Source organism: Clarias gariepinus, chromosome 17, assembly GCF_024256425.1.
Source record: "Clarias gariepinus isolate MV-2021 ecotype Netherlands chromosome 17, CGAR_prim_01v2, whole genome shotgun sequence".
Taxonomy (NCBI): Eukaryota; Metazoa; Chordata; class Actinopteri; order Siluriformes; family Clariidae; genus Clarias; species Clarias gariepinus.
This window is the reverse complement of record NC_071116.1, coordinates 15,984,289-16,007,961: the sequence shown is the minus strand read 5'-3', so window position 1 is coordinate 16,007,961 and position 23,673 is coordinate 15,984,289. Positions and strand designations below refer to the sequence as shown.

General features: G+C 36.0%; 1 protein-coding gene across 2 annotated transcripts in view; it reads right to left on the bottom strand.

Annotated features, from left to right (window-relative positions):
• Positions 1-23,673, bottom strand: part of opcml (opioid binding protein/cell adhesion molecule-like) — a 263,049-nt gene that overhangs the window by 134,771 nt on the left and 104,605 nt on the right. Inside the window, exon 2 of one of the 2 annotated variants that reach the window (XM_053476148.1) lies at positions 8,405-8,480. In XM_053476148.1, coding sequence (XP_053332123.1) covers positions 8,405-8,480 — 76 coding nt within the window. Of the gene's footprint in view, positions 1-8,404; positions 8,911-23,673 lie in introns of those variants that run through there. The other variant, XM_053476147.1, reaches the window with a different exon arrangement.

The window sequence follows — 23,673 nt, the reverse complement described above, 5'->3', positions numbered from 1 at the left end:
ATTCTTAAAAAGGACATATAAAGTACAATATTTCTGCTACACTTACTTTAGACTAAAATGGCCACAAGCATTAAATATGGGTTTTTGTTCTGAAGCCCATTCCAGGAAACACTAAATGGAAATATACTCCTGATGAGAAGTTGGTCCATCATAGTCCACCATGCACACACACAATCACACACTCGTTTACATCCTTGAATAATTTATTGGATCCAATCTCCTAACTGGCATATCTCTGGAAGATGGGAGGAAACCAGAGAAACAAGACAAATTTCACTGGAACACAGATATAGCCTAACGAACTCAACACAGAAAGGAACCCATGATCAGGCTCTGTGCAGACCCAGAACCTGTGAGGCAGCAATACTACCCATTGTGTCACTATGCCGAGAAAAAAGCTTAATGAAAATTTAAACTGAGGCACCATTTAGTTAAGCACCAGTCAAACTGGCTGGCAATAAAATCTTATGCATCTACCTCCTCTTATTTCCCTTTGAGTCGAGTTCATTTATATGAAATTTATATACCAATCTAGGAAGCATGGGACAATGGAAAATGAGCGTGAGCCTGGAGTCACGTCTTTCTGAAAGATTCATGAAGAAACTGCTTAATATTACCATTTTGCTACAGCAAGAGGTTTTATTCTACTCCTGAGTCAACGTAATTAGGACTGGTCGAAATAATTTGGATCCTCGAGTATTTGTTCATTGTGTTGGGGTTCAGTTCTATATTTAGTATTCAGAAGATTAATCTTTTCTTCGCGCACCCTATATACGGTAAGCGCACCATGTAGAAAATTACATAATGGTTTCTTTATCCTATGTAGGGCACTATATAGTATGATATAAAATGGTAAGCTAGGTGACTTAAATTATGTCCTACTTTTTCACCAATATTGTCAGATATGTGTCTATCAATATGCACGCCTGAATTATAATCATAATAATACAAAATAGGTTATATAAGTATTCAAATATGTCAAATATCTAATCTAATTAAATATTTGCCATACTTGTGTAGTTATACAACATATTTGTATTATAATTATTATAATATAAAATATGTTATATAAGAACCCACATATGCCAAACATTTAGTTGATTATTGTCTAAAAATTATTTCTTTTTGTACAACTATTGAAATGGTTATGGCTCTTCCCAAAACTAAACACGCAATCGTGACAGGCGGTTTCAACTTGTGGTTGCGCTAAATAAAAAAATGGTTTCTTTGTGGCACAATAAAAATGCAAATGCTTTGTGTTATTGAATATGTACAGACGACTATAGCTCATTTGTGTCATTACCAGAACACAATGTTATTACATCAATGCTGTCTACTGGATAATTTTTAACTGCAGTAACGACCATAATTGTGGCTAATTGTGCATAATAAGTACTGTTTTTTTTTTTCATATGGTTTCAAGACCAATTATTTAGGTACCTATTCATAACCACCAACAATTACTTAAAACTTTTAAAATTCTGTTGAGCACAAAAGATCACATCATTCACAAACAACAACAGAGTAAGCTGCTTATTGAAGTGTTACATTCTGTCTAGATAAATCTCACAACATGACCGTCAGAATCACCTGATTTTTTTTTTACTCTGTCCCTCCTGGTTACTGATTACTCTACCACTATACATTGTTATTGTTTTTTATTGTGTGTGTGTTTTTTTTTTTTTTTTGGCTGCTCCTGTCAAGGTCGCCAACAAGATCCGCTTAGAAACTTGGCACAGATTTAAAACAACCCTGCCATGCTATCCAGGCTTGGGACCTTGCCCTGTATCCAGTGGCTGGGTATCGAACTTTTGCATGGCAGATGAGAGGCCTGTCACTGAGCCACCAATGTGCCTAATACTGTACCAATATACTGTACATTAGGATTGTAAAATTCATTAGTTATTTTTAGTGCGATTTTAATTACGTAAAATGTTTGAATGCATTAAAATATTAATTTCATGCTGCCAAAGACAGGCGTAATTATAAACACTGCATTCTAAACAGTTTTGAACATCATTTCTTTTGGCAAGTTGTAGGCTAAGGCTATTGTGTATTGCTGTAATCTGTGGCTCGTCATCTGCAGGATTTTGTTTCACAGCTCAACACTAGTAGCGGCTGTTGCAACCTACAGTAGCAGGCCGTGTTCAATGGTATATAATTAATTAGGCAGCAAATCGGATTTGTAAAAATTTTGTGCTTTTGGCTCATTTCCTATTTAATTTAAAGAGAAATGTTTTGTATATAGCAAATATATAATGCTGCTGCTGATGGTGATGATGACGATTATTATTATTATTATTATAATTATTATTATTATTGCTTAGACTAACTGACAAACACATCACTACTGTATTGACTAATCAGGGCAACAATACAGTGAGACACGTAGCAAATTAAGCAGGCAAAAACACAAAGATTTAAAGTGTTATTGTCGTTATGTTTGGCACAACAAAATTCTGTTGGTGACATCCCAAGCCAATAGCATTAAAAATGTCAAGATTACAAAATTGCAAATAACAGTTGCACTTATCACTGAATATTGGTATTACATAAACCAATACATATTGGTTTATGTATTGCCATATGTGCTTGATATCCCATTCATCATCCTTTAAAAAGGCTTTTCACTTGAGTTTAGGGTGTGGCTGAGAGTCTTCCCCCCCATTCAGCCACAAGGCCATTAGCATACTGTAGATCAAGTGACTGGTGTATCGCTGGTCAGACTCCTCATGTTAATTCCACATCCCACTAACCCATTTGAGAGACTATTTATTTATTTATTTAAAGATTTTTTTTTCTTTTTTTCTGTTTTGTCCAAGCAGAATTAATTAATATTTTATTGATAATTGTCAATATATAAATTATATTATATTATATTATATTATATTATATTATATTATATTATATTGTAATAGTTTGAATGAATAAAATAGTTCAAATTGAATTCTCTCCCATCAATACGAATACTATGTTATCAACCAACCACGTTTTTTCTTTAAATGGTCTCTGGCAGCCTGAGACTAGCAAAATCGCCTTGTGGTTTCATTAAAATAGCATAATTCAGAAAAGAAAACATCTGATAACCTCTCTTAGGCTTTTGAGATTAGATGCCACATTCATATTTATATACATATTCACATACTTTTATATTTCATCACTTAATTCATCTGTTAGATGACCTCATTTACATGGGTTTCACAGATAAGACTGAAAAAATCTTAATTCTTACTGTATGTGAACATGTTTTGGTTAGAATGACATCATTTTACAATGTGCACTTGTACAATGGACAATACGCAAATACGCATAATGGGTGCATCGCTTTATGCGCTTCGCTTCTAACTTTGATGCACCTTTTGCTTTTTTTTTTTTTTTTGCTTAAAATTTCCTGGTCAATGATAGAGGAAAGTCCTGTTCTTGTATTGTTTCACTACTTTAAAATCCCTTACTACTGTATATCAGCCCCCATTAAAACTAATACTTCGCCTAATTGTTTCAACCCACATATTTTCCTGATTGTCCTGTTATTAAATATTTGTTTACTTCAATCGTTTTAGCTATGTTACAGCAGCTTTGGTGTGGTACATCAAGATGAGCCTGCGGTTATTTTTGTGTGCAGCAGTGCATAATTTGTGTAAATGACTGCCTCAAAATGAGGAAAACGGCATTATCAAAATTGTCGGGAACAGCAGGCCTCTAGACCCCCTTAGGTACTCATGCTGGGAATACCTCCCTAGTGACCATCATTTACCAACTCTAAACTTAAGACTTAAATAATCATTTATAAGGTCAGGCACATAGGTTTATTAAGGAGACCTTACTGTAGGTGAGTCAGAGTTTCACTTTAAACCAACGGTGTCCAGTGGGGTTGACGTTAGGGCTTTGTCCAGGCCACAATTACAGTATTCCTCTCCACAGAGGCACAGTGTGGGACACAAGTGTCCACTTACTTTTTGGTTGCACAGTGTATGTATACTTGCTGATGTATATTTGGCTGTCAAACTATTTTCTTTTTTTTTATTCAACCAGGAACACTTTGATATCACTTGGAAGTGTACAGTACTCACTAAAAAAATAATTTTTCTAGCAATAATTAGAAGTCTTTTATACAATATTAGAAGTATAAAAACTTTTATAAATCCTTAAAATAAATCAGTAACTCTAAATAAACTCCTTACACTGCAGCATAGTGAAGTCCATGAGGACCAACTTTGCGACAAAGAGAAAATTAATGGAAAATTCTATGAATAAAAAGAGAATCACTTCCAGAAAATATTCACAAAGAACCTGAAAAACCCTGAAAAATGCAAACAGAGTGTTGGAAGACACTGAGATGGGACTGCATGTTTTTTTTGAGCTGATGATGTAATTTCATACAAAAACAGACCAAACACTGTTTTATTAATTTTCTAGTCTCGACTCCAGGGTTTGATTAATTTTTTACGGTGTTCTTTATGAAATGAAATAGATTGTTATTTATTTGTTCAGGAAGGAAACTTGGCTCACACAAGTAAGCAAAGCTGTAATAGAGTTCAAATAAATGCGTGCAGATTGGAAGTTGGAAAATGGTTAACTTTATGGCCTTAGGCAGATTTATAAAAGAGAGAGAGAGAGAGAGAGAGAGAGAGAGAGCATCTTTACAACAACTGTCTTTATTTGCATCAACCTAAACCAAAATCAGCTTCACTTTTCTACCCCTTAATTTACTTCTTTTCACATATAGCAGTTCTTTTTCTTAAATCTTGGATCACTTACTGAATGCTTTCAATTTTATTTACACACTGTCACAGGTTTGTTTCGTATACCATAGATGTACTGTCTAGGAGCATAAACTGAGGCGTTCCATATGTATACAACATGCAATTAAGGAACAAGTGGGCAATAATGTATGTGCCCATGCAGCAGAAGTTGATTCAGCAATCGGATCATGGAACCTTTGATGCTATTTCATGACTCATACACAGACTTGTTTGTATATCATTCTGTGCATTTAACCTAGTACTTGTTTTTATGCAACTCCCCTGAATAGGGGCTACTGTATATTATAAAACAAAAATACCACAGAAAAAGGGGCAGGCCCAAATCCAACTGAGGAAAAAAAATAACAAAATCAGCTTCAAAATATATTACATTTTTCAATTAACTATAATATACTGAGGTGGCATGGCGGTGTAGTGTTAGCACTGTGGCCTTGAAGGTGCTCCAGGGTCAAAGGTTCAAGTGTCTGTGTGCATGGTCAGAAGTAGGCATGTTCTCCCTACGCTGGATAAGTTTCCTTTGTCTATTCCAGTTTCCTGCCTCTGTCCAAAGACATGCAGATTGGGTTAACTTGGATTTTTTTTTTGGCCTGTAGTGTGTGAGTGTTTGCATTCCCTTTGATGAATTAACACCCCATCCAGGGTGTACCCCAGGGATAGGCTCCAGACCTTCCTTGACTCTGGACAGGATAAGCAGTATAGAGTAGAGGACGAGTGAGTAAGTGTAATATACTGTATATACTCAAATACATGATATCAAAAAGAACATGTACTGTATCATTTTGATAACTGAGCTGTAATTTTAACAGAGCGCAGTAAATAAACAGTTCTACTCCCATGACAGACATAGAAACCACTGATGCAGAAAGTGCAAAAAGCAACAGTGGGCCAATGTTATGTAAGAGTGCCATAAACAAAGCTATGCGACTTACAGAAAAACAAATAGCTTTTAGAAAGAAAGAAGAAAAGAAGAAGAAAAAGAATGACAGATTGAAGAACTTTGACTAAAACAAAGTGTTACTGTACACCACTAATGATGAATATTATCACCAAATTCAAATTATGATTTACAACTGGAATAAGTGTCGCAGCTTTCTCCGTATCTCTGTCTGGATTTGTGACACACAGTTAACTTTGATCTGATCACTGTGTGCTTAAATAGGTTTTAATGCGCAGTGTGTAAAGATATTCTCAGAGAAATCCTGTAAATATATACTTTAATAGAGTCAATGAACAAAACTGAAAGAAAAATCATTTTCTAAAGACAAACAGCTAACAGTATGGTCCAAATGTATTTTATATTAATGGATTATACTGTAATGGAATGAAAGGGCAATTTATTGAATGTGCGCTCCTTTGCTTACAGAACATTTTCTACCTACTTATAACTCTCTTTTCATGGTACATAAAGTCTGAGAATCATTACAGCTGTACAAAAGGTTTAGTGTTCAGGGCAAGCTCCGTTAATCAGACACAAAAACAACATTCAGACAGTGCTTGATTCATTTATCATTACACAAGAGGCAGCGAGATAAGAATACAGTACATGTTACTGTAGTTATTTGGTACAGTATCTCAGTTTAGCAGCGATGACACTACAACACTTGCACAAAATGGCACACTGAAGTGTTAAAAGCTTTTTTGTTTTTCATATGAATCACTAGTTTTATATTGTTATATGTTAGTTTTATAAGAACCACAGTCAGGGTGGTAACGACATCACACAAGTTGAATTTTTGCCAATACCCTTATGCTTTATTCTTTTTACACCACAGAAAGTTGCCAGTGATTTCAAACACAATAAACTCATAGTTTAAGCATACACTGTTAAATGGAATGTTGTGCACATCTGCAAGTTGTGCACATTTGCAAAACATTCATTCATGCCCCAGTGTCTGTTTTTCTCTCTGGATGTTAATAATTAAAAAAAAAAAAAGGAAAGAAAAAAAAAGGAAAAGAAAAATTCAGCTTTTCATGGTACCAAGACACTGGAAATCATAAAGTCATATATGCAGAAGGCTGTTCCATAATGGATATAAATGATTATATAAAGGATTATATTATACAATTATAGATTATGTGTTTTTCCTTGCTGTTTGTTTATAATTAGCATGATATGATAAGGAGTCTCGGCCACACAAGTCGCTGTGAATGAGCTGTTATGTTCCTATAGAAACAACTTATTCAAACAAGCACATTAATATAGAACATTATTTATAATTTATATAATTTATTTTATAAATTATTTATGTTACAGCTAAAAGTACTGTGAAATTCTTGATGTTGTACAAAAATAACTAGCACTTTTTGATTTATGGTTTCAACATGTCTATAATACAGAGAACATTTATTCCCTATCACTTATGAGCAAAATACTGGCACTACCTCCTTTCTTTCTGCTACAGTAAGTTAAGAATATAATAAAATTTACATATTGTTCATTAAACATTTTAATTTCTAAGAAACATGAGTGAGAATGGTGATCTAGATTCTACATAAAAATAGATACAGATAGAATTTCTATATTTGTCAAAAATTTAGTTGCATCCTAGCTCACTTGGAGTTTGGCAGCTTTGTTCTAAACTAAATGACTCTTTGCAGTGTGATGCTGTGGTTAGAAAAGACCACAGGCCACGCTCTGTTTGAGCTGAGACAGAGCCCCGCTGTGGCTGGCACCATGCTCTGGGCAACGGCACACTCCCAGATGATATAAGACATAGGAAAGTTCACATGAACAAAGGCAGAGAGGCGGATCCTCTCCATCCAAAATGGACTGAGACCATTAAATTGTGTGTGTCTGTTTGTCTGTCGGTCTGTCTGTCTTTCGGTCGGTCAGTTGGTCTGTCTTGATGGGGACAAATTTTTCTTTTTCTTTCTAGCAAATATATGAACATAAAAGTAGTCACAGAGTGAAGGGTAGGGTTAGATTCACTTACAGAGATAATTAGCTGAAATAACGATCTATCATTGGAATATCTGTAAATACACACCCGTGCATGTGTGTGTGTGTGTGTGTGTGTGTACAAGAGTGCAAAGTGACAATGACAGTGTGGGTGAGAGGGAGGGTGTGAGAGAGTCTGTTTGTGTAAGGATGTAAGTGATTGCGAAAGAGTAAGAGTGAGAAAGTGAGTGGTGTGTCTGGATGGCTGTAACTGGGAAAAAATACTGTATACTACATATATATATATATATATATATATATATATATATATATATATATTTATAGACACACTTTATATATATATATATATATATATATATATATATATATATATATATATGGGGGGGAGACAAAGGATGGGTGGTGTGTGTGTGTGTGTGTGCCAAAAGCACTCGATGTGTCCATAGAGTTCTTATGCAATCACATAGATTCCACCACAAGTCCATCAGTAAGACAAACATCACACATCCACACCATCATCTCCTACTAATCCTCCTTAACAGTTGAAATACAAATCTTTTTGTAAACACGATGACTACTGAGATGAGTCAAACGATTCCGATAACGAATTGACTTTTAAACAGTAGAAACAGCAGGCTGTGCACGCGCGGCTCTCACGCGGGTGCTTTCCTCTGCGCGCGGCGGCAGCATCATCGATGTGAACAGAAGGAAAGGAAAGGAAAGGAAGGAAGGAAGGACTTACTTTAAGACGGCGCTGTCCCCCTGTCTCACCGTGATGTTGTCCTTTAAATAAGAATCTCCGCTCCTTGCTGGCACTCCTGCAGGCAAAAGGAAGAGCAGTCTCAGAGCCAGCACTGCCAGGCATCTCCAGGGCATAACCACATAACCACATAAGCCCATGTTTTCTCCGTAGGAAACTTCCCAACTAAACGGAGAGCGCAAAAAATGTTTTCTTGTTTTTTTTTTTTAGACGTGTCCGATATGAGCGGTTTGTCCCGCGTTCAAATTTTAAAACCAATTTTAATTCCAAACCAAATATTGTCCTCTTGTATATTCCTCGAAAACTTCCGACGCCTATATGAGCTGGATATGAAGGAATGACGCAGAGCTTCACCAAGCGCGCCTTCACTGATGCTCTGGTGAAAGCGCTGCACTGAACATTCCGATTTAACAGACGGCAAAACGCATCGTTAGAGTCGATTCTTAAGCACAACGCAGGATGATATTCCCGAGGAGACAAGAAGCGCAGATGTTCTTGCCGTGCTTAGGTCAGAGAGAGAGAGAGAAAGAGAGAGAAAGAAAGAGAGAGAGGGGGAGACTGATGGACCATCAGGTGCAGCGCGCAGATCTGGACTGGAGCGGAACTGGAGCGCTGAATGAGTGAGCGCACGCTGGGAAGCAGAGTGCGCGCGCGGGTTTTTCCCCCTTCTTCTTTTTTCCCCCTCCCTCTTTAATTTATTTATTTTTTTTCCCCTTGCAACAGCGGCTTCGATCAACCCACGCTATAATCACGCCGCCACAACACTAAACGCGCTCTTTACGTGCCCGATCATAACCACGTGTAAAAAGCTCATAAAGCATCTTACGGGCCTTCTTGGGAAATATATTCTGCTCATGTCTAGCCCGGAATGCTTTATGCCTTTTTTATGAGCCCAGCAGAGCGCAGTTAATAGACAATTCATAAAGTCTTATGTAACAGCAGTTCAAAAGTGTTCTCCCAGGACGCACAGGAATAAATCTGTCACACATCATCGTCCTCTAGTCGAACGTGGTTGGGGAGATCAGGGACGGTTGTAACCCTCGTTTATTAAACACTTTTAAGGCAAGATGATGCCAATGACATTCATGGCACTTACACAGGCTTTATTCATCCATAATAGGAAGCCGCATAGCATTGATCAATTTTCTTTAATAACTGTTTACAATATGTATAAAACGGACAAAGATTGCTATATTTTCTGTTTGAATATGCTTTATTGTGAATAATTTAAAATCTGTGCATACACTATCACAAAGCACAAATACAGAGGTTGACTGTATACAAATTGTGAAGCATTAAAGGGTTTTAGAAATTATAATAGTCATCATATTTATTGTTGTTTTAGTTCTCAGAAATGTTTATAGTCACAAGACAAGAGTTTTAAATACTGAACTGTACTTTTTAGTTGTCCAGTATGACTTTTCAATTGATTAACAATTTGTTGAAATGCAATATCAGCAGTTACAGTATGTTACATTAGTTGGTGATTATTTCATATTTTATTTTCTAACCAGTTATAATTCATGGAAGTTTTGTTGTATTCGTTCAACCATCCCATACATTACTGTTCCTATTGTTATATCTAAGATTAGGCAAGAATAAAAACATTAGGGCCATGTATATTCCTTGTCCACTAATACAAATCCTTAATACTGTACTACTTCTCCAACACATTAAATGCATAACATTGCGGTTGCTCCAGTGGGGACAATAGGTCTCAATAATCAATCTTTTAGTAAAGTTGTGTAAATTCTTATTAGCAGAATGAGAAAAATTGTCTGGTTATGAGTGTTTCCTTTTTACTTCAGTGGATATTATGTTAAATACCAACAGCACATCAAGTTAAAATTTAGCCTTACCTACAAAACTGCATAAAAACCAAAAAGCACAAGAATTTAATAGTGAAAGAGCACAGCTTAGGCATGTCACGCCAAATCGTCCAGTGATGTCACTCAGCCTTTGCGTTAAATAGCTGCTATAGCTACACAGAGGGTGAATCTGTTTAAAGAAATTCTGGAACTGGAACTTGTAGATTCAGATCTACAAATTTGGACTATACGGTGAACCATTGCTTGACTACTTGTGCATCTATGAAATACAGTTCTATCATTGCGCCAGAACTTATTACCATTTATATAGTTTAAATCCTATAAATAGAGATTAACATAGAGTATGTAAGTCGTCATTAAGCCAGTTATTAAGTTGCACAAGTTAGTTCTGCACAATCGCCAACAGATTGCAGTAGGTGAAGTTGGTGGATAAGTGCTCTGCTAAATCTTTCTGTTCCTTTAACATAATAAAAAAAAATTAAACCTAAACATTGTTTTAAAGCACTTTAATGAACACTATTAAAGCCCTTTATTCCAGTTGTGATAGAAAAACATGCTGGCAAAGTAATTTTTAGAAGGTTCTGTAGAAGGTGGTTTTTAGGGGTAGCTCATTTTAGGTGTTGTCAAATGAGGCAGTAAGTGCCCTCTTGCTTATTATGTAATAGAATCCTCATTTAAATATTCTACAAATAGAATTTCAATGTTTTATTTAGAGGCTCTTCTTGTAAGCAAAATCACTCTGGCCATATCTCAGCAACCAGACGTGATAAAGTAATAAACATGATATAAAAAAGGGGCTAATTAACCCAAGAATCTAAAAATATGCATAACTACAATTACCCAAAATGATTTATAAATCCATAAATTCACACAAAACCCAGGAACCTCATAGCATTCTTCTTCTTTAAAAAAAAAATATATCATATGCATTGTGTAAAATTCTCCTGAATTATGAATATACAACAGAACATTTGTTTACATCCTAGTTACATGCACACATTATAAACAAAAAATTTCATGCCAATACTGGGTGTGATTTCTTTGAACTGGTATTTTTCTGGGACAGTACAGTTGTACATCATTCATCTTTAATAGAAGAAATCCTCCAAGGATTTAGAGCACACGGTTTAATTTATTTGGGCTTTTCTGATATCAAAACAAGGTCAAAATTATACATAAAGGGTCAACCATATAAAAAAAAACACTTAGAGATTATTTATTCAGTGGCACTGAATGTCCTGAAATGTCTTTTAACCTCCCAAGCCCAAGGACTCCTGTCTTCTTATTAGTGATCTGTGCCAGTATAAAAAGTGTTTGTTTAACAGCACTCCAATGCACAGTACCAATGACCAATGCACAGTACAGTGTCAAAATCCAAGAAAGTCAGTGCAGACATAAGAAAGAAGATGGCATGAAATGTCCAGGAACTACTAAGGTAAATGCCTGCCATAAACTAGAGGCTGCTGAGACACCAGTGTCAGTGCCTACAGTTACGAAAACTTTACATCACCATGGACTGAAAGGCTAAAATTATATTATATTATTTGCAGCTGACCACATTGACAAAGGAACTCATCATGGAAACACACTAACTCACATACTACTGGCAATTTAAAAATGCCAAACGAAGTCTGGTATTTGCATGTCATTAGTCTAATCTGCATGTCTTTGGATTATTGGAGAAGCCCGGAGCACCCGGAGAATCAACCATCAACCATGGGGAGAACTTACCAACTCCATGGAAAAAGACCCAAAGGTATGAACAGGTATGCCTCTGAAGGTTAGAGGCCACAGTGTAAACCACTATGCCACAGTGTCACCGCCATATGACACATAATGCATAATGCTGCCATTACAATCATGTGCATGTAAACCTCTGACCTGCAATTGTAAATAAAGCTCTTTGTAAATTTGCCAGACTGATCAGTCACATGCATGTTTAAAGTTAAGTTGTAATTTAAACATTGTAAACAATTGTTTGGAGCCCTTTTGGACAATGTTTTTTTCACTCAACACAACTAATATAATTTACTATCCATTTCAAGTTGCGCATCTCTGAAATATAAAACTTATTCATGTATATTGAAATTATAATATAATATAATACAATATAATCACTCACTCATCACTTTGTCTATATCACTTTATCCTGTATACAGGGTTGCTGTGGGCCTAGAGTGCATACCAGGAGACTTAGGGCACGAAGCAGGGTACATCCTGGACAAGGTGCCAATCTATTGAAGTGCACACACATACTCACACTCATATGCTCATTCACACACTACATGAAATTTGCGAACACCAATTATCCTAATCTGCATGTCTTTGGATTGTGGGAGTCGACCGGAGTAACCGACGAGAACCCACCAAGCACAGGGAGAACATGCAAAACTCCAAACACAGACCTGAGGCGGGTATCAAACCCAGAACCTGGAGGTGCAAGGCTACAGATTTAATTACTAGGCCAACATGCCGCTTATATCATATAATATCATATTATATCATATGATATCATATAATAAAATAACATATGTACATGCTAGCCTTTTTATAAGTAAGCCATCAATGAATTTAATGATGGAAAGAAGGTTTCATGCCAATATTTTTTAGCTTTTATAACTAAAAACAAAATAACAATATGTAAAAATAGAAACAATAACCTAATCTGTTATCTACTTTTGCTGTACTGCAGGGACATTTTATTAATTAATAAATGGGTTGTTATTAGCTCATTTCTTTTCTGCATATTCATATAATGTGTTCATTAAAGTTAGAAAGCAGACTCCCATTAAAGGCAGATTCATGACTGTGAATGATATTAGAATAAAATGCCTTCAGTTGGATTAACCGGGTTATCTCTTAATTTTCTACAGGTCATTCCTCTTTTTACGACGACGAATGGGCCTAAAGAGGAAATTGCATGTGATAAGACTTAATTAAAATATATACAGATCTTCCAAATGGTCCAATGACGCTGGTACTAATTCTGCGACTTCTCTTTACACTTCAGCTGACCTAAGCAAGACATAGTTGCATTAGGTTAATTAGTATTGTGCAATCCCTTGTCAGAGACACACTAAGCAAAATTACCTGCAGAGAGAAAAAAAATAACAATCATAATTACCAAAACACCAAAAGTCTTTTATTGGCCAGTAGGTACAAAATCTATTTATTATTCAGCAACTGCTCGAACATCCACTGAGATTACTTTGCGCTTTGAGTTTTTTTTTTAGTTTTTTTTTCTCAAGGTCAGTGGTGGACGTGTATATCACATTCTCTCTTTACAGTCTTGAAACGAACCTGGCCTATGGATATAAGCTACAGTTCAATCATTAGGTCTTCTCTTCATGACAATTGTCAGACAAAGGAATGCAGGTTGTCGAGTAGCTCAGGTCGACATCAATACAGAATAGTTTTTAATGTCACAGGAAAAGAAAAAATGTGTACACACAGCCATGGGGCTTGATATGACCACTGCTGCGAGACAAAGAAATTGCTTCGTGCAAACGAGAGGGAAAAAAAAACAACACTCAAATACTTAAGCTAAGTGGAGAAAAAGAGGCTTTCACTCATCACCCAGGGAGCTCTACAAGCAGAATGCAAAATTTCTTCTTGGATATGATGCTGCAGGCTATTTTGTAATTGTAGAGGAGACAAGAATGCTGATTCACTGATGTAACTATCTATACTAGGATTCCGGAACCTTCATTTATGAATGACCAGAGCTGTGAATGATACAGCGGTTTCCCTGCTTAGAGAGAGTGATTAATCATTAATTGGGTCAGGTGCACTGTATTAGAGACGAGAAAACAACAGTCTGTACTGTGTTACAGCAATGATGAATCTACAGTAAATGTGACATTGTGTATGTTTTCTGTGCTTTAATTTTCTGTCCTTTCTCTCTTTTTTCCAACCAGACATGTTTCTTGTTCTACCAACACAGCAAACGTACTACTATTTATCCATTAATTACACACACAGACAAAAAAAAAACACAACTCACACTAGTTGTCTCTAACACTGGCTTAGAAATTGCTACTGGAATGCACAGATATCAGGAATTGTCCTAAATATTTATATGAAAGAAGTAGAGCAATTTAGTCAGCTGTGACAGCCATGGTCCAAATGTGATCTGTGCTCGTTATATATTCATTTAATATGTAATAGTATGATACTTTATATATACACCCCACAAATCCATATTTAACCCCGGGGTCGAATGCAATTTGAAACAGAAAACTAGGCCATCATTTTGAAATTTCAGTGTCCAAATCTGCAGTAATTGAGGCTTAGCTTTCCTGTTGGAGTTTGTTATTTTGACAGTGGAGGCCTCTCACTTAAACGCAAATGCATTTCAGGCTACACTTATGGACTGTCATTGCACAGAAATATTACTCATTTGACCAGATTCTCAGCTGAAATTATTCATTTCGGGGGTTGTGAGGTAGGGAGGATACATGCAATGTTGAAAATGTCAATTATCATTCAGCATGGTTATGCACAGCATTCGGAGAGGGACCATGTTGATAAAGTAGCTGCCAGCTTAACATCAGGATGAAGCTTCTGGACACAATGTTTTAAAGAAAATGCATTGCCACAACTCCCAAAGAACTCGCAGAATTCATCCACAACATATGATGTTTCATAAAATATTTCTCACAATTATTCATAGTGAATTATTAATATTTCTGCATTTTTTATGTTTCCCTGGAGATAATTTTACCAAAATGCTTCAGGCATTCAAGGGAGGCATATTTCTCAAATTTCTCCATCTTTGCACGATATTTCTAAAAAAAAAAAATGGCAATGAAAGATTTTCCTTCTGACTGTTTTTTAAGCCAATAACAACTGCAGGGTATGCACACATGGTTCCATTTGTCAAACTGTTTATTTTAAATTGAATGAAATTCTAATTGACCAAAATAATTTTATTTAAGGTTAAATAGATGATTAAAAGCTAAGGCTGATAATGTTACCACACATTGTCATGTTGGAAGACCCAGCCACGACCCATCTTTATTGCTCTGACTAAGAGAAGGAAGTTTGCCCAATATGTTACAAAACATATCCCCACTCATCCTCTCCTTAATACAATGCAGTCGTCTTGTCCCCTGTGCAGAAAAACACCCCCAGAGCATTATGCTTCGAGCATTATGCTTCCAGCCCCATGCTTCACTGTAGGTATGGTATTATTGGGATGATCCTCATCATTCTTCTTCCTCCAAACACGGTGAATGGAGTTAAGACCAAAAAGTTTTACTTTGGTCTCATCTGACCACAGAACTTTCTCCCATGACTCCTCTGGATCATCCAGATGGTCCCTGGCAAACTTCAGACGGGCCTGGACATGGGCTGACTTAATGTAAGCAGGGGAACCTTCCGTGTGATGCAAGATTTTAAACCATGACGTCTTAGTGTATTACTGATGGTAATTTACAAATAAATTGTTAAAAAAAATCCTACAATGTGTTTTCCAGATTTTTCTTTTTAGATTCTGTCTCTCACAGTGGAAATGCACCTATGCTGAAAATTGTAGACCGCTCCATGATTTCTAAGTAAGAGAACTTGCAAAATCACAGGGTGATCAAATACTTATTGACCTCACTGTATATGTCTCATGCACATTTCTAATAGGACTATGTGGTTTCCAAAAAAAAAAAAAAAAAGAAAATCCTGTGAAAAATGAAGGGATTACTGAATCTCTTTCATACCAGCTGATTATGCAGTCTCCTTCTTCTAGAATTAATTTTCACAACCTGATTGAAATGTGTTACACAAGAGTGTTCCACTTCCCCTGCTGTTAGCATATCCAGTTCGGTGTCATAAAGACAAGCTTCATCTCTATTTGCGACTAATAAGAGTGGTTTGACCATGCAAATGTGCTAGGTCCATTTTCCAGAGACATGCTCGGACAAGTATAGAGCAAACAATAATTACTAAGCATTTTCACAAGAAACATCCGACATAATAGGCTAAGCACTTCCAAAATAATAGGCTAAGAACACAATTATAATAAACACAAACAAGTAAATGCCACACAATGAAACCTCTACAAGTACATAGAGCAACAAGTTAAGTGCATGTACTGTAGCTCTAAAAAACAACAACAACAATAAAAAAACTTATTGCTTTTGAAAATACCTGCATGCTTTGGGAGAGATTAAGGAATTTAGGACGATAAAGATATATGGACTGTACCTGAACAATTTGCCTATTAATGTTAATAATCAACTTGTGATCTTCAATAATGTCTGCAGATTTTTTTTTTTTATGTTTAAGCTGGTTATGGCTGGGCAGCATGGTGGCGTAATGGCTTGCATTGAGGCTTTGCACCCCCAGGGTCGAGGATTTGAATCCCACCATCAGGTTTGAGTGCATGCAGTTTCTTCCCACAGTTTAAATCTATGCAGATTACGCGTATTGTAAATGTTTGCATGCCTGTGTCCTACAATTAATTGGCACTGGGTCCAGGGTGCACCCTGTCTATTTCCCAAAGTACCCTGGGAAGGCTCCAGACCTCCTGCAACTCTGTACAGGAAAAGTGGTACAAACAATGAGCAAGAGTAAGTAAGAGTAGTTAAAGCTTTTGAATTTTTTCAGTTTCATACATCACACCCCCATGCCATTCCACCATCTCTACCCACTGTACCAGTCTCTACCTAAAAGAAAGTGATGTGGCAGTACTTTATTACTGTAGTCTGTCCAGCTCTTTTATCTTCTATGTGAAAGCAGGGCACACACGCTCTACCTTCTTATGAAAATAACAAAAATACAGCCCCACCCAATAAACTAGCACCAGAATCGCTAAGTTTATGGCAAAGATTTCAATTTAACATATATCAATATTTAACATGTTTCAGAGGGAACCCTTTTTAAAGCAGTGCCTTAAATCTCTCTACAGTATCATTTACAGTGATATGAGACTATAATCATTTTGGAAAACTAGGCTTAGGTTGGATATTAAACAAAATAAAGTTGAATAAAGGTTAATACTAAAGCTGGATTGGAGCAATTACAGTAGGTTATATGATAGAAAACAGATTCAGACCCTCTTTTAAAATAATTAACGGTAATATTCTGGGTTTTACCTTTAACTGTAATTTTACATGGTTCTATGACAGTAATGTCGAAGAAATTCACATTACCAGCCTGAAGTGACTCTAATTTTTTACCCTAACGTGACCCAGATCAGCTTTTTGTATGGCTGTCTTAACGCACAAATCTGATATCTTTTATATTAAGTGTAAGTCACTTTCGTATGTTGTCTTAGATCAGTGTACAGTATGTCACTGCTATATTACTTGAATGTGAAGAATTCACACAATGTAGCATAAGGTTTTTATAGCAGTGCTAGCAATAGCTACGTACTAAAACAGCTAAAATGGGGCCATGTGGCTTTCTTCCAACAAATACAACTGACTAACTGCTTGCAATCCTCCAGAGCAAAATCCTAGGGATATTTGTCTATATTTGATATTTGTCTATCCATATGATTTTTTTTTATGTTTTTAACCCAGACAATACAAGACGTATTGATGTGCGCATGCATGCTGAATCAGAGGACAGATACATCTACATTAGAGTCAGGTAAAAGTCACTTGTAACTACGAATGTGAACGGTCATGACATGCAAATCTGATCTGATGAAAAATCGTTGTACAATGTAGCTTGTAATGTAAACATCATCAAAGACAAGATTAAGATCCATATGTAGAATACATGAAATGAAATGGCTTGCGATTTCCTTATCTTATAGTCCCTATTGTTTATACTGTACTGTATGTGCTGCTGCAAACTAGTGATTTGCCACAAAATAAAAAGTTCCCACATAAAGAAATCATTCTTTACCTCACTAAATAATCTGATATGAAATGCATTTATATTACTATAGTATACTATTTTTACTCTGTACAAAGCACCCCTGGCAGACGGAATGACAGAGTACTTGTAAAATACAAAAATTATTTCATTATTTTAACAGCAGATGTTATACCTACTAGCTCCGCGTAAACCTTAAGTTAGAACCTGAGGCTATTTTGACACTATGGATCTTTAGGTTACACTTTAGTCGGAATGCTTCACAAATGATTTCTTTAACCCTAAAGCCCCTATTCAGGGTACCCTTTAGGGCATATGAAACACCACTATTTTAATGCACAAAACTGTTCGGAAAAGAAAGGCACTGCTCTTCCCATGGAGACCAACTAACCTTGCAGTGAACTGCAGAAATCTTCCTTTATATAACAGCTGCTGCTAAACTAATGCCGAGTACTGTGTCCTTGGGAATAAATTTTGCTTCATTTCGTGAAACATTATAATAACAACAAAAAATTATCTTTTCATTTTGAACACAGCCATGTAGATATTTCCATAAGATTCCATACTGAGAATTAGAATGCACTGTATGCTCAGGGGACTTATCCATATACTGTATGTGGATTACAAGAACCTATTAAAAAAACGACTGCATAATTATCTGCATTACTTAAAAATAGACAAAGGACATCCAGTACAGTAAATGCAATGAGTAATATTTGGGTACAGTGGGCATATTGGATATCACGTTGATGGAGTTTGAACTTAAATAGGGAAATATACTACTTGATTGGATGATTACTGCAGTAATTAATATGTCCGAGTTGGCAACAATTCTTTTACATTTTAATTAATGCAGTGAGTACCTTGTTATTTAAAAAAAAAAAAAAACATGTTAAATGTGCTGATGGAAAATGTGGATGGGTCAAATTATCGGCCTGCATCAAGACATGTTACTGCTGATTTTACTGCAATTGGGTTAAGGACCTTGGGAGAAATGCCGATTCTTCAGCTGTGTAGATGAAATGTGGTCAGAAAAAAAACATTAATGACTGAGATTGGAGATCACTTAATTGCTTGGTTAAAAAAAAACTACATAGTAAAAAAATTACAGTATAAATTACAACTAAGTTTAAAAGTGAAATTAAGAGCTCTTCCACACACACACACACACACACACACACACACACACACAAGGATTTGGGACTTAACAGCTGTGGAGCCAAAAGAAAACTGTTTGTTTTTGAGACTAAACAAAAAAAAAAGAAGAAGCTTTAATTAGCTAGGAAGCATAAAGATGGCAAAAGGACACATCACCTATTCCAGAACAATGGGTGAAAAGGGAAGCATGAAGTGATGCCCATCATGTATAGTTCCCACCATATAAACCTTTGATGCAGTGTTATAATATTTGGTCTTCAGTTGGGCAGGGTAGACTCAGCAACTCACTCATTGTCTATACCGCTTTATTCTATATTCAGGGTCACGAGGTGGGGTACAGGGTGCCAATCCATCACAGGGCTCACACACAAACACACACACAATGGGCTATTTGGGAACGCCAATTAGCCTAATCTGCAGGTCTTTGGACTGTGGGAGGAAACCCACCAAGCACAGGGAGAACATGTAAACTCCATGCCGGGAATTGAGCCCGGACCCTGAAGGTGCAAGGCAACAGTGCTAGCCACTACACCACCGGACTCAGCAACTGTAGTCAGCTGACTACCTGAATACTGTACAGTATACTGATTAACCAGGTCGTCCCATTAAGTTTTTTTTTTTTTTTGCAAGCATTTTCACACATGAATTAACCACCGCAGAGTCCTGACCTAAACCCATTGAAATTCTTTGTAATGTGCTAGAGAAGCCTTTATGGAGTGGTTTAACTCTCCAGTCATCAATACAAAATATCAGGTAAAATTTAATGCAATTCTGAAAATGTTGTGATGTTGCATAAAGATTTTAAAACAATGAACTGTGTTCATTCACACACTGTAAATGTGCACAGGAATGAAAGCTAAATGTGGTCTAGCGAAATATTATCGTGTGCATATTGTTCTGCCTGCATCTGGTTAAAGAACCGATTTAAAATATGAGACACAACAATGTGTGGAAAAAGGTCTATCTAAATTCCGTCAAATCTAAAATCAACTTCTATAGCTTTATAAAGTTTCTTTAAATTAGCTATAATATTAAGTTTTCTTTGATATTTTCTTTTTTTTATTGGAAAGATCTCATATATTCTTATGAAGCAATCACTAAACCACATTATCTAAATAATAAACAATATCTTATAGCTCAGTAAATATCAATATTTTAGCCCAAGATCACATTACAATTACATATGCTTTTATAGATGTTTTTTTCAAATAAGACTCCTAAATTTGAAACATTTATAATAGTCATATTAAAATACTTGCACTTAAGCCTGCTTGCTGACCTTCAGTTAAAATTGCGATAACATGTGCATATACAGTGTAAGCAAGCATTCACAGCACATGTAAAGTTAACACGTATGTACTGTAGGTAATATTTAATATTAATGCCATCTTGAAATTATATACAATTTTATCTTTCTGCTGCACTCGAAATTTTATATGACAGGAAGTTTGCACATAAATGAATCATGTAAATCCATCCTGTTTGATTCATTTTCTTTTATTGATGGAAGTTACTTCCTCAGCTCAACATACTGAAAAAACCTTGAGACTTTTCATGTATGACTGTATGTTTCATATTCAATCTGTATGATCATTGGTTAGAAAAATATTTAGTATGAAAAAAAAAATTCTGTCTTTGAGTTTTAACTTACAGTAAATTTAATTTAAGTTTTTAAGATCACACCAGACTTTGTACAACAACATCAAAGAGTGCAGTATTGTCCAATGATAAATTTTTTTGCGGTTTATTTATTTTCAAGCAGAATGCCAGACAGAACCTTATGAGACTGAGGTCATGAAGTGCAATGGAATAATAAGAACTGTTCAAAACTGTTTCACTAGCCCATGCTTTCTGATGAAGAACTTTAGCTAATGTAGTTCATTATAATTATGTGAACAAAAGACAGAAAATTGGAGAGTAATTTTGTGTCCCGGAGCCACAACATTCTCCATCCATCCAATAAAAGCATATGCTACTATTGTTCATAAATACCATCCTCTTGCATCATGGTCCCATCTCCTGAGTTCAGTCAGGAATTAATTTGAGTCCTGACCCTGAAGCAAATGAACTGCATATGATGATAAATCTAATACAGCGAGCAATTCAGGACCTGCTCATTCATTATCGTCACTGAGTTGGCTTGGCATACACGACTCATCCTCCCTATACCAGAGGGACATATACTTGCTTCAGTTCTATTCTAGTTTAACTTCCCTTTTTTTCTTCCTCAGTATAACCAAGTTTAGAACAGCTGTGCTAGTACTTACAAAAATGACTTTTATAAATGATAAAAATACCGTAATTTCCGGACTATAACCCGCACCTGGCTATAAGCCGCACCTAGTACATATTTTAAAGGAAAAAACATTTTGTACATACATAAACCGCACCTGACTATAAGCCGCATGTGCCCACATTGAAACATGGGATATTTACAAAGAAAGACGGTACACAAAAAGAGTTTTCAATGTTTTAATAACATAACTTAGCTTTTCTTTTTTTTTTTTCGACTTTTTACATTGCTCCAGTTCTTCCCGCTGCCGTTTCCAGCGTCTCACCATAGACTCATCTATGCGAAATTTACGTGCTGCAGCTCTGTTTCCTTCTTTATCGGCCAGCTCGATTACATTTAACTTGAAAGCTGCGTCATAAGCTTTTCTTTTTGCATTTTCCATGATGAGGGTAGGCTTATGCTAATTTTATTCATGTACAAAGCGCGCGAAGTTACTGTACGTTAAATTTCTTCTTCTATGGTGTTTATTAGCGGTTGTGACTTGCGTCTTCCTCGACAACACATGTCTCACTCTTACCTTTTCTGCTCGAGCGCCCCTGGCGGCCGTTAGAAAAAATGCATTCATTAGCCGCATCTCTGCATAAGCCGCAGGGTTGAAATTGTGTAACAAAAGTCGCGGCTTATAGTCCGGAAAGTACGGTATATGGAATAAAAAACATACTTTAATACATTATTCATACAACAAAATATATAATGTGACAACAATAATCTCTGCAGACATTCCAGTGTATATTATGCAATTGAATTACCACTATAATCGAATGCTCGAGACTATTAATTATTTCATTGACAAGTCAATGGCTTAATTAAATTCTCACCATTATACTCAAATGAGAAACGCTTTTAATCCAATTCTTATATTTACACGCAGTCCCTCAATCAGGTCACGGGGGCCTGGAGCCTATCCCAGAAGACGAGGCAGGGTACACCTTAGACAGGATTCCAATTCACTCCATGGCACACACGTGCACATTCACACACTACAGTACATGCAATTCAAAAAAATTAATTAGCCTAATCTGAATGTTTTTAGATTCTTGGAATAAATGGAAGCACCTGAAGGAAACCCACCAAGCATGGGGACAAGATGCAAACTTCACACATTGATCCGAGGCAAGAATCAAGCCCGGACCGTGGAGGTGCAAGGCGACAGCGCTAACCACTAAGCCACCGTGCTGCCCATATTTACAGGTATATATAAAAAATAAAAAAAGAGAGAAAGAAAAAAAAAAAAAAAACTCCAGGCTCATGTGGCTATCAACACTAATTGGATACAGTCCACTGCATAATTACAAACTGTTTTTTTTTCTTTACAGCTAATTTGAAGCACTTGTATTTACACGATATGGTATTGACTTTAAATGTTCCCCCAAAGGAAATTTCAATTCAAAGAGACTTAATAAGAAGACATCTTAGTTAAGCCTGGTTTACACTGTTCAATACTGATTTTTCTGTCGCAGGCACAATCATACATCACCAAAGATAATCTTTGGTCATGAGCTGAGATCAGTGGTTATATAACATATAAGATGACATGCTCATGAATGGTCGATTGTGCCCAAAGACCTGAAATTTTTGTTCTATTTATGTCTAAAATGTATGTGATTACAGACCCTCACAGCACAGCTACAAACATGTTAGTGATGACGGTAAAAAAAAAAAAATAGAAGAGAAATTTGTTGAATTACAGCAGCAGACAGACTGTCTCTATAATGTCTAATTAGAGTTACATGATGACAGGACAATGCGGGATGTGACGTAAAAAGAAACAGGCCAGTAATTACAGCTTCCAGGTGTGTAGATAGCTAATTAGCACACAGACACTTATACTGTATATAGTTTATTTTCTACTATAATAAAATAAAATAATTTTCTATACCAGATGAAGAGCTACAAACCTGTGTTGCATCATTGCACTCTTAGTATTGAAGAACAAAATAACTAATCATTGTTTAATCTTACACAAGCAACAAATGTTATATCAGCCTGTTACAGAATACGTATTGGGATTATCTTATACAGTGTAAAAAGCAATACTTAAAAAAGCTGAAATAAACAGACTAAATGTAAATACAGATTTCAGTCCTAGCTACTTTATTTCATTTCATTTATTTTCATCCTGTGGCTTTATCCATTGCAACAGTACAGTACAT